The sequence below is a fragment of the Bufo gargarizans genome, chromosome 8 (genome assembly GCF_014858855.1).
Source record: "Bufo gargarizans isolate SCDJY-AF-19 chromosome 8, ASM1485885v1, whole genome shotgun sequence".
Classification (NCBI taxonomy): Eukaryota; Metazoa; Chordata; class Amphibia; order Anura; family Bufonidae; genus Bufo; species Bufo gargarizans.
The window spans coordinates 130,228,636-130,241,720 of record NC_058087.1 but is presented as its reverse complement, the minus strand read 5'-3'; the positions used below and the strand labels follow the sequence as shown (position 1 = coordinate 130,241,720).

The window sequence follows — 13,085 nt, the reverse complement described above, 5'->3', positions numbered from 1 at the left end:
TTTTTCACTTTTGTCAACCTTACTTTTTAAATGTAATTGCCTGGTTAACCCCTTTAAAGACCATCTGTCACTATTGTTAACCCTATTAAACTAGGCACCCTGCCTCGTAGGGTTGATCATGGTAAATTATAGAGCACCTGTCAGCAGATTTGTGCCTATGAAACGGTTTTAATATATGCAAATGAGCCTCTAGGAGCAACGGGGACGTTGCCATTACACCTAGAGGCTCTGCTCTCTCTGCAACTGCCTGTGGTCCTCTACACTTTTATTGACAGAGCCGGGCACCGATATCACATTATAGATATTAATATGCAGTACACTGTATGCAGCACTGTATTAGGAAGAGAGAGCTGCTAAAGGATTGGCAAGAGGCACATAATACCCTATATATAACCCTTACCTTGCAAACATTTTGAGGTCCTCTTGATTTTGAGCTGCTGGAACATTGAGAATGGCTTCCCTCTCATTCTGAGACAGACTTGCAAGAAGATTCTCTGTTGCTCTTTTGTTAACTGGAGAATCTCCTCCTGGGAGCAGCTCAGCACTGGAGTTGTCCATGCTCGGACTGGTTAGAGTCATATCATCGCTACTGGCTGTTGGTTAAAATTCAACAGACATTTAGTAAAACTGGGAACACATGGTAATATTCTTATATGTAGAGATGTATTAAGTACAATCATTTTAGCATCTATGTATTTATACTTTTAAATTATCTGATTTGCAATATGTGTTGGGCATAAATAAAGAACATACACAAGGTAACATATAATAAAATGAGTCTGTCAGCAGTCTTGTTGACACAAAACTGCTGATAGACATAGGCAGGAGGTAATTGCTGTCATTGCTTTTAATCCAAGAAGTGATTTCAAGATTAAATAATGATTGCCACAGACCTCACTACCTCAAGTACCTCGGGGGCAGGCCTGCAATGCTTTAGGTTCAGTCATGAGCTGCTCCACAGCCCCTCCCCTCTGCTGTAGCATCCAACCAGGAGACAACTGCAAACGTCACTTATAGCAGAGGGGAGGGGTTATGGAGCTGCTCATAAAAAACCACATGAGCACGGACGTCACTATAGCGGGCACTGCAGTGAAGGGGCTACAGCAATCACTGCTGCCCCATTAATCTACTGATCAGTGATGTTCCTGAGGCTGCAGTTCTGCTAAAAAGGGGGTCATGTCACTCCAACGAGTGCTATGGCTGCTCTTCGGGGGGTCATATAGGTGGCGCCTGCCCTGATGACACATTGATTGTCCTGACCTATGTGTGCCCACCAGCAGGTTCCTCTGCTACTAACAGCTGATCTTTGGCTGATCAGATAATTGCTTAGCTACCTTGCTTTTATAAAGGGCTTGTCCAATATACATTTTTTCTGACTTACAATTACGATGAGAGGCAAACATTCTGAAACATTTCTCTGCACATGATATAATGGCTTGGCAATAATCCTAACTTATGTCTCAAAGTCTGTTTAAAAGTTTAAATGTTGACTTGGTAATTTTTTGGAAAGAGCTAATTTGGGATTTAAATTTTGATGACATATGCCCAGTATAGGTCATCAATATCAGATCGGCAGGGGTCCGACACCTGGCACCCCTATCGATCAGCTGTGTGAAGAGAAGGCCACATTCCTTGCGAGCGCTGCCTTCACTTCATTGTTTACCTGCTAACGTTAACATTGCAGTGGTGAGCAGGTCTAATTACAGAAAGCTGACCCATTCACCTTCTATGGGACAGATCTGTTGTCACGAGCTCACCACTGTTATGTTAACAGCGAGCAGGTAAACAATGATGGGAAGGCAGCGCTCGCAAGGAGTGTGGCCTTCTCTTCAAACTTACTTGTGTCGGACCCCGGCCAATCTGATATTGATGACCTATCCTGAGGATAGGTCATCATTATTAAATGTTAAGGTCGGTGAACCCCTTTAAGCCTACTAGATGCTCTCTACAAGGAGAAATAGTACCCTCCGTATTTCTGACTTACAAAAAACACATTTCCAGCTCATGTATTGTCACTAGACATCCACAATTACACCTATATTTAGTATTACTAATAGAAATAATAAAACACATTACTTGGTGAGCCAAAGCTTAGTGCATTTGGTGTGCTTAAACTCCGTCCACCAACTCTGGCAGCAAAAGGTGTATCGTCATCTTTTGACAAAGTGGCATCTTCTTTGGGTGGGACCAGGAGGCAAACAAATGTGTGGATCTGGATTAGAAGTCGACGTTGGAGCATCCAAACTACCATCTGAATTAGGTGAGGCTGCAAAATTCAATATGGATATTAGGGAGAACACACAAAACAATCTAAGGTGAAAAATTCTACCCTTTGGCCTCATGCACACAGCAATTTGCGGTCCCCAATTCACGGGCAAAATCCGTGCTGCGGCCGGGGCCGATTGAGACCCATTCAACTTAAATTGGGTCCGTGATCTGTCCGCACCATAAAAGAATAGAACATGTTGTGCATAAGGCCTTAGTTACACTTTGAACAGTTATTATGCATGAGGCCCAATGATTCTCTTGCCAGGGTCCCGATCTGCTTTGACCAAATCACACATAATACCCCTGCCACAGCACTGGGCTAGCACCCCATCCCTTGGGGTCAGGTATAGTTAAATGGGTTGTCTCAGCAAATGGCATTGATCATGTAGACAGAATTGATACGAACGACTTACTAATGTATAGTGATTGTCCATATTCCTTCATTTACTTGCTAGATTAATTTTTCCACCATATTATACACTGCTTGTTTCCATGGTTACAACCACTCTGCTATACAGCAGTGGTGGCCTTGGTTGCACACTACAGAAAAAAGTGCTGGACTATGTGCACTTATGTGGCCCCAGCCACCAAAGAGGCCTTCTCTTTTTCCTATATTGTGCAAGCACAACCACCACTGCTAGATTACAGGGTGGTCGCAGCCATGGATATGTGCAGTGTATAATGTGATGGGGAAATAAATCTAGCCAGCAAAATATGCAATATGGACAATCACAATACATTAGTAAGTGGCTTGTATTAATGTTCTCTACTTTGACAACCCCTTTAAAGAGGGAGTAGAGGATCTATGCCTATCCTCCTCTCCCTGCCAGCATGTTTCCCACTAGACCCCTCTCCACCTCCTTCACCTGGCTGTGAGAGTGGTTAAAGGGGCTCCAGCTGCTATAGAGTATGAGATGCAGCCATTAGTAATAAGGATGTATCTCACAACCAATTGCAGCTTTTGTATCCAGCTAGCTGGCGAGAGACCTTTTTCTTAAACGCATCTCATTTGTCCTTGCCAGCATGAGATCTCCTTGGCAAGGAAAGGGTTAAGCATTTGCAGCCTATTAAAGCAAGAGCTTAGGTATCATATTTACGCCCGGAAGCTTAGCTTTCTAGTAATACCAGGCTTGTTATTCTAGTTGCAAGTTCCAAGAACATAAGGACTGCTGTATGTCCTAAACATCCCACTCCTGCAGTGTAGCCAGAATCAGTGACCCATGTTGTGGGTGTATCTTTAAAGTGTAAGGACAAACATGCCATCATTGTTCATATTATGAACTGGATCAGTGGCTACACCAAACTCACCCCTGTGTCGCAAAAGACAATAGATAATGGTAGTTTGGGGGGCACTCAGATTGTATGTAAAAACAACAAAGATTGTGGTGCTATTAAAGGGAGTCTGTCACCACATTTTAGCATGTTAGACCGTTAAAATAGGGTTATGTGATCCAGCCAGAACATAAAAACGGTACCTTTGTGGTAGAAAACGGACTTTTCAATTTGCCGAAAACGAAGTTATAAGATTATCTTCTGAGCCCTCTCAAGTGCCCAGGGCGGTCTCTCAATCCTCGGAGCCCCAGGCAGGCACCTCCTAAACGGCTGATAACTCCGCCCTCCGTGCGCCTCTGCCCGCCCGTTTACTCCCCTCCCCTGTCCCTTTCCACTGCGGCTGTGCGGTAAAAATCGTAGCGGGCGCATGCGCAATGCGATGCCCGCTCCTGGCAGGGCATCGCAATACCTATTGCGCATGCGCCGGCTAATCCTGCAGATTTCGCGCCGTTTAGCAGGCGCATGCGCAATAGGTATTGCGATGCCCTGCCAGGAGCGGGCATCGCATTGCGCATGCGCCCGCTACGATTTGTACCGCACAGCCGCAGTGGAAAGGGACAGGGGAGGGGAGTAAACGGGCGGGCAGAGGCGCACGGAGGGCGGAGTTATCAGCCGTTTAGGAGGTGCCTGCCTGGGGCTCCGAGGATTGAGACCGCCCTGGGCACTTGAGAGGGCTCAGAAGATAATCTTATAACTTCGTTTTCGGCAAATTGAAAAGTCCGTTTTCTACCACAAAGGTACCGTTTTTATGTTCTGGCTGGATCACATAACCCTATTTTAACGGTCTAACATGCTAAAATGTGGTGACAGACTCCCTTTAATAATTTATTATGTTTACAAATCAAGCAAGGAATAAAAACAAAAATGTATAAAAAGGTATGAAAAAACTTATGACACATATGAGAAAATCAAGACTGATCCTACTGTGAAATACCAGAAAATGTTGAAAATCATCCTTTGTGAAGGTAAATCAGAGGGTCTAATTTCGGAGGATGAATTTGATTTCCTTTACAAAAAATATCCGACTATACCAACCTTCTATGGCCTCCCAAAAATTCATAAGGGGGTTACACCCCTTAAGGGAAGACCTATAGTCTCCAGGGTTAATAGCCTGGAGCAAAATGTGGGGGTATACATCGACCATATTTTGGCCCCCTTTGTCAAAACACTACCCTCCTACATCAGGGACACAGGGGACCTCTTGGGTCGCCTAGAAGGAATTTCTGTTGAAAGTGACACCTGGCTGGCCTCCATTGATGTGGAGGCACTCTACTCCTCCATCCCACACCAATTTGGGATGAGGGCAGTGGAGACATTCCTGATGACCAGAGGGTGCCAGTTTCGTGCACACAATTGTTTGATTTTGAGACTCCTTGAATTTACACTCACCTGCAACTATTTCCTGTTTGGAGGGGTCTTCTACCACCAGCTCAGGGGCACAGCGATGGGGAGCCCATGTGCCCCATCATATGCAAATTTGTTCCTGGGCTGGTGGGAGAGGACCATGGTCTTTGGTGACCCTCTGGCCCATGTGACTGAGAATGTGGTCACATGGGTCAGATTCATCGATGAGATTTTCCTGTTATGGAAAGGGGAGGTTGAAGATCTGCATCATTTCATGGGTAACTGGGTATCCTTAATATCATCGAGGTTGGCCTGCGATTTACTTCAGAGACTAAAAAATATGCCCTCCCATTCTTGGATATTGTCATTATGAGAGATATTATAAAAATAAAGCAGCAATGATATTATAAAAATAAAACAGCAATGATAATATGGGGCATTTGTTGTTGGTGCCGTTGGTGTCCAGTAGAGGGAGCAGTTGTATTAGAGTTACTGATACTGTAAGACCGTATAGAGAAGTGATTCAGTGTGCTGCGATATGAAATCGCTTGGCTCTCCCTTACAGCTGATGTGCAATTGTGTGTGTTGAGAGGAGCTTTCCTTTCATTGCAGCGATCCAGCAGGAACAATCTGTGTTTTCATATAGCAGATAACAGATCAACTATTTTCTAGTAAGTTGAAATGGTCTGTGTAACGCTTGTAATAGTCTGCAGTATATTGATACTTGTAGTATAGTAAATGTAATTGAAAAGTGGGGTTGCCTTAAAAGATAACATATGACACATATGAGAAAATCAAGACTGATCCTACTGTGAAATACCAGAAAATGTTGAAAATCATCCTTTGTGAAGGTAAATCAGAGGGTCTAATTTCGGAGGATGAATTTGATTTCCTTTACAAAAAATATCCGACTATACCAACCTTCTATGGCCTCCCAAAAATTCATAAGGGGGTTACACCCCTTAAGGGAAGACCTATAGTCTCCAGGGTTAATAGCCTGGAGCAAAATGTGGGGGTATACATCGACCATATTTTGGCCCCCTTTGTCAAAACACTACCCTCCTACATCAGGGACACAGGGGACCTCTTGGGTCGCCTAGAAGGAATTTCTGTTGAAAGTGACACCTGGCTGGCCTCCATTGATGTGGAGGCACTCTACTCCTCCATCCCACACCAATTTGGGATGAGGGCAGTGGAGACATTCCTGATGACCAGAGGGTGCCAGTTTCGTGCACACAATTGTTTGATTTTGAGACTCCTTGAATTTACACTCACCTGCAACTATTTCCTGTTTGGAGGGGTCTTCTACCACCAGCTCAGGGGCACAGCGATGGGGAGCCCATGTGCCCCATCATATGCAAATTTGTTCCTGGGCTGGTGGGAGAGGACCATGGTCTTTGGTGACCCTCTGGCCCATGTGACTGAGAATGTGGTCACATGGGTCAGATTCATCGATGAGATTTTCCTGTTATGGAAAGGGGAGGTTGAAGATCTGCATCATTTCATGGGTAACTGGGTATCCTTAATATCATCGAGGTTGGCCTGCGATTTACTTCAGAGACTAAAAGATATGCCCTCCCATTCTTGGATATTGTCATTATGAGAGGGAATCGGGGAGAACTGGTGACTAAAACCTATAGAAAACCTACATCCACTAATTCCTTGTTGAATTGGGGTAGCCACCATCCCCTCCCCCTGAAAAGGGGAATCCACACCGGACAATATTTGAGGATGAGGAGAAACTGCTCCACTGTGAACGATTACAAGCAGGAGACCTACGAGTTAGTTTAAGTAAAAGGGTTATCCTGACTCGAACTGAACTTCTTCACCCCAAAAAAACAAAGACGGCAGATAACATTATACGATTGATTGGTACCTATGATGGTGCCGCAGGGGAAGTGAGAAGTGTCATTTCAAAACATTGGGGTATCCTTCTCCTGGATCCAGACATCAAACAAATTGTTGCACCAAATGCGCATATATTACGAAATCGCAAGGGTCACAGTCTCCGGGATCGCTTAGTGCACAGTCAATTCAGCGAAGCCGGTGTAAATGCGGCTACATGGCTTAAACCACTTTTTGGCTGCTTTCGTTGCAGTGGTTGCGTTACCTGCCCCTTTACCATGAGGGGTAGGGATTTCTGCAGTAATGTAACAGGCAAAATGTATTGAATCAAGTGCTTTCGCAATTGTAGATCAAGGGGAGTAATCTACAAGGTAACATGTCACTACCCAGGAATTTCAAAGACGGGTGGGAGAACACCTAGGTGACATTAGAAACGGTAGGGACACCCCACTGGCCAAACATGTAGAAGCTAGCATAATGGCAAAACCGAGGGCATGACATTCATGGCTATTGAACTTGTTCCTCCGTTGAAAAGAGGAGGCAACTGGGACAGGAAAATACTGCAGAGGGAGGCCTGGTGGATATTTGAATTGAAGACCTCACAACCAAATGGCCTAAATGAGCAACTTTTCTTTGGGTGTTACATCGAGGAGACCTGGTCATCCCTAAAGATGAGTCCATTAGATGAGTGATCATTAATTGGGGTATTTTCTGATACCCAGAATGACCCTCACTGGGTGTTCTTATATGGAGTGGGGCAATCCACCCCCACCCCCCTATGTGTTGGGGTTGGATGCCCGATCTGCACGATATGTTCATATTTCATACTACATATAGGGACCCATCTGTTTGTCTGGTTTCCTGTAATGGGGCTATATTAGGTCCCCTTAATTTTCTGCTAATAAGCCTAATCTGCTGTACCAGATACCATTGGGAAATGTACCTGTTTAATTCTTTAAATCTAACCTGTCCAGTGAACCTGCTATTTAAATACCTTGGTAGCGCCTTCTATGATTCTATAGGAGCGACGCACCTTGCTTGGCTATTTATGCCACTATGTATGGTTGATTGGGGGTGGCTGAGCTAGCCCATCTCTCATACCCCTCATCTCCATATCTCCACCCCTTAATGCTGTCTGAGTCACCGCACCCTAAGTGTAGGGGACGTACATTGGGCCACACTGATACACCTCCAGTCTGTGTCCCGATCATGTGACTCTTCTCCGTGACGCGGTGCACTCGTGACCAGTGATGTCACGGCCCGCGTGATCAGAGCATGTGATCTTGGGGGAAGATCTACCTAGGCCCACGCTGGTTTAAAAGAACGCCAGCACGGGCACTCACTGCCATCACTGCCATATGCAGGAGGAGTGGACCCTGAATTGCTGCACATAAAGAAGCTAAGTATCAGTTTTTTCACAATACTGTTTCTTCCCTGGCTGGCCCCAACACACTTGGAAGCGCCGTGGATTGGATACGTTTCTATTGTGTATATGCGTGTACTTTGTCTTGTTTTGCAGATAGGTCCCCTGATGACCTGGCTGACTGCCAGTGAAACGCATCGGGACTATGTTTAGTACTATATGATCTGTATGTCCTTGTATGAGTGATACCTTTGTATTCCGACGAAGCTGGGCAGTCACCGTCATTGCCTGTAAGGGACACTAAGGGACATACAGTGAGGGTATCATCTTGAGTTAAAACCTAGGGATATACTAGGGGAAGAGACCCAGCATCTGTCTCCCTCTTTATCTGTATCCCTATGTTTCGTAAACTCACCCTCTTAGCAAGTGTTTACATTTCACACCTGTCTCTCTCTTCTTCATTTGATGGTGCATGACTACTAATGCATGTAGTCTTTAATTAAGCTATTGGGCCTACTATTTTACCCATTGACTATTAAAAGTTATCTTTCAAGGCAACTCCACTTTTCAATTACATTTTTAATATTTATGGGTGCCATATACATTACTATTGGTTTGACTAGTTACAACTCCAGCTAAGTGATCATTTTGTAGTATAGTAACACTAAAAGCTGTGGCATTGTTCTGTATGCACTGTGCACAGTAGTCAGTGTCCACTGAATTGGCAATACACCGTTTCAGAGTTAAAGAGCCAGGCTATGAGCTGTGCGCTGCGATTGGCCAGTGCTGCAGCAAGGGACACGCCTCCTACAAAAAATCAGTCCAATACAACAGACGGAGCTGAGACACCGGAGCCTATACCGGGCGAACGGAGCGGCGCCCAGGCATACTAGTAAGTGCAGGGGGACCCCTGGGCGCCGCTCTGCCCACAGATAGAGTTAGTTTTTAGTTTGTATATGAGTGAAAGGTCCTCTTTAAAGGGCTTGTCAGGCAAACCCAAGAACAGTGTCACTGTGAATGGTAAGATGTTCAATTTAAGTTACCAGTCCAGATGTCCGCAAAGAGAGTATTGCCCGGCCGAGATCTACCTGCCCGTAGTGTGCACGATGGCCGGTCTTTCCTCAGGGGTCGCTTGGAAACATAGGAAGCTGTTTGTACTGCAGAGAAACCAAACGCGTTTCGAGGCTCAATGCCTCTTCCTCAGTGGTCTGCAGTATATGGCTTCTATAGAACTTATATAGGAGTATACATTTCTAAGGGGAGGTGTATCCTCAAAAAACAGGAAGATCTATAAAAACATGGAGTGGATCATCCCTGTCAGCAATAGATCCTCCGTAATTCATACATAAAAAATTAAAATCATTCCCAGGAACAAACTTGATATATGGAAATATGCATATATACAGTGGATATAGAAAGTCTACACACCCCTGTGAAAATGTCAGGTTTCTGTGCTGTAAAAAAATTAGACAAAGATAAATCATTTCAGAACTTTTTCCACCTTTAATGTGACCTATAAACTGTACAACTCAATTGAGAAACAAACTGAAATATTTTAGGTGGAGGGAAGAAAACAAAAAAAACTAAACTAATGTGGTTGCATAAGTGTGCACACCCTCTTATAACCGGGGATGTAGCTGTGTTCAGAATTAAGCAATCACATTCAAAATCACGTTAAATAGGAGTCAGCATACACCTGTCATCATTTAAAGTACTTCTGATTAACCCCAAATAAAGTTCAGTTGGTCTTTCCTGAAATTTTCTTAGTCACATCTAACAACAAAAGCCATGGTCCACAGAGAGCTTCCAAAACATCAGGGAGATCTCATTGTTAAAAGGTATCAGTTAGGAGAAGGGTACAAAAGAATTTCCAAGGCATTAGATATACCATGGAACACAGTGAAGTGGAGAAAATATGGCACAACAGTGACATTACCAAGAACTGGACGTCCCTCCAAAATTGATGAAGAGACTAGAAGAAAACTGGTCTGGGAGGCTACCAAGAGGCCTACAGCAACATTAAAGGAGTTGCAGGAATATCTGGCAAGTACTGGCTGTGTGGTACATGTGACAACAATCTCCCGTATTCTTCATATGTCTGGGCTATGGGGTAGAGTGGCAAGACTAAAGCCTTTTATTATGAAGAAAAACATCCAAGCCAGGCTACATTTTGCAAAAACACACCTGAAGTCTCACAAAAGCATGTGGGAAAAGGTGTTATGGTCTGATAAAACCAAGGTTGAACTTTTTGGCCATAATGCCAAAAGATATGTTTGGTGCAAAAACAACACTGCACATCACCAAAAGAACACCATACCCACAGTGAAGCATGGTGGTGGCAGCATCATGCCAAGGGGCTGTTTTTTTTTCATTCAGCTGGAACTAGTTAAGCTAGAGGGAATTATGAACAGTTTATAATACCAGTCAATATTGGCACAAAACCTTCAGGCTTCTGCTAGAAAGCTGAACATGAAGAGGAACTTCCTCTTTCAGCATGACAACGACCCAAAGCATACATCCAAATCAACAAAGGAATGGCTTCACCAGAAGATTAAAGTTTTGGAATGGCCCAGCCAGAAGCCAGACCTGAATCCGATCGAAAATCTGTGGGGTGATGTGAAGAGGGCTGTGAACAGGAGATGCCCTCGCAATCTGACAGATTTGGAGTGTTTTTGCAAAGTCAAAATGTGCCATGCTAATAGACTAATACACAAAAAGACTGAGTGCTGTAATAAAATCAAAAGGTGCTTCAACAAAATATTAGTTTAAGGGTGTGCACACTTATGCAACCATATTATTTTATTTTCATATTTTTTTCTTCCCTCTACCTAAAAGATTTCAGTTTGTTTCACATCAGGTCACATTAAAGGTGGAAAAAGATCTGAAATGATTTACAGAAACCGGACTTTTTATATCCACTGTATATATGATGATTAGAAAAGACCCAAATCACGTGCAGTAAAGGGGGTTCATGTAATTGATAAGAATATGGTTTTAAAACCATGTAAGAATGAGAGAATGTTACGAAGGGGGCTTGCTAGGTGTCAGATACAATACATTTGAGTTAGTAATGTCTTGGTTATGTTAATAGGCAAATAAAGATGTGTCAGTATGGTGTATAGGACTGTGATCACATTGGTGCATTTTGTGTGCGGTAAGACTAAAAGGGAGATGGAGACAGGCTATCAAGTGCTGGTAATTTATCGATTTGGCATATTTTAGTGTTTTTTAATTATTTATATATATCTGTTATTCATATTGAATGTTGTGAATTTATTATTAGAACATCCTGAGAGGTCAGGTCATCAAATATCCCACGGTAAAGTAAAACTATATGTAGTGTCCAAATTTATTGTACTAGATATTCATATTGAATTTGCTGTATATCCTTCCAGGTATCAGTGTGGAAGACTTGTAATTCTGATACTGAAACTGTCGGTACGTTTTTTCATACCTTTTATTAATTTTTATTTGTATTACTTGCTTGATTTGTAAACATAATAAATTATTAATCGCACCACGATCTTTGTGGTTTTTACATACAACCTGAGATATACTGAGTGTCTCCCAAACCCAAAAACTACCATTATCTATTGTTCATATTATGAAGACAATACCTGGTAAAACCTGTATAAAATTACATTTTTCTTCATCAGTTGCACATACATGTGATGACTAGAGATGAGCGAATCGACTTCGAATGGTACATCAGAAGTCGATTGGCTAAAAACAACCTTATTATACTGTATGGAGATCCGTCTCCGTAAAGTATTAGAATGTTTGGCTTTTGAACACCATGTGCAGCCATTTAAATGCTTATAATGTTTAATCATCTTGTGTGTGTTTTAAAGGGTTTCTACCACTTAGTTTTCACATAATTAGGTGTCAGACACTAGCGATCCGCTAGTGTCTGCTCTGCCAAACAATCCTAATATAATAGCTTTTGGGGCAGCCGTTTAGCTAAAAAAAAGAACTTATATTGATATGCTAATGACCCTCTAGGTGCTATGGGGGCGTCATTAGCACCTAGAGGATCGGTCTACCTTCACAAGATGCCGCCGCCCAGCGCATCACTCCAGCCTGCCCATCTCCTCCGGAATGCGATCAAGCGGACGACTTCTTGCGCATGCGCCGTGCGCGTCTGTATTCGGCGCATGCGTAGTGAATGTCCGACCGCTTCCCTGCTCAGACATTCACTACGCATGCGCCGAATACAGACGCGCATGGCGCATGCGCAAGAAGTTGTCCGCTTGATCGTAATCCGGAGGAGATGGGCGGGCTGAAGGGACGCGCTGGGCGGCAGCATCTTGTGAAGGTAGACCGATCCTCTAGGTGTTAATGACGCCCCCATAGCACCTAGAGGGTCATTAGCATATCAATATAAGTTCTTTTTTTAGCTAAACGGCTGCCCCAAAAGCTATTATATTAGGATTGTTTGGCAGAGCAGACACTAGCGGATCGCTAGTGTCTGAAAGCTAATTATGTGAAAACTAAGTGGTAGAAACCCTTTAAGGTAAGAATATAAACATGGATAATAACACAACATAATTACAGGGTGGCCCACCAGTAGGTGCACAGTACTGATCAGATCATGGTGCTTTTATCTTTCATCATTATTTCTATTACTGAGATAACGCATAACCCAATGAGAAGATCATCTGGTCAATTGAAGCTTGTTCCAAGCTGTCAAGCCATGTGAAAAGGCATAACTGTGCGTACTCTCTGATACATATCCTCATGTGGCTATCACAACTGTGCGATGGTGTCATGAGGTTGTCTTTTTTCAATAAAACTAAGGATGGAAACGATTACCTAAATGTTGTGAAACATGGCGGTGCCAGAACTCTCAATAACGGCTGACTTTGCCAGAATGTTCTTTCAAGATGGGGCTTCTCCTCATTTTCCTTTGACAGCACCTTCTCACAGCATTGGA

At 43.4% G+C, this 13,085-nt stretch overlaps 1 protein-coding gene across 12 annotated transcripts in view; it reads right to left on the bottom strand.

Moving 5' to 3' along the window:
• The window catches only part of NPRL3 (NPR3 like, GATOR1 complex subunit), a 90,245-nt gene that overhangs the window by 13,519 nt on the left and 63,641 nt on the right, over nt 1-13,085 (bottom strand). For all 12 annotated transcript variants that reach the window (XM_044302548.1, XM_044302549.1, XM_044302550.1 and 9 more), the window contains 2 exons: nt 2,077-2,266; nt 401-593 (listed from right to left, as the gene is read on the bottom strand). In XM_044302548.1, the coding sequence (XP_044158483.1) occupies nt 401-593; nt 2,077-2,266 (383 nt within the window). The remainder of the gene's footprint in view (nt 1-400; nt 594-2,076; nt 2,267-13,085) is intronic.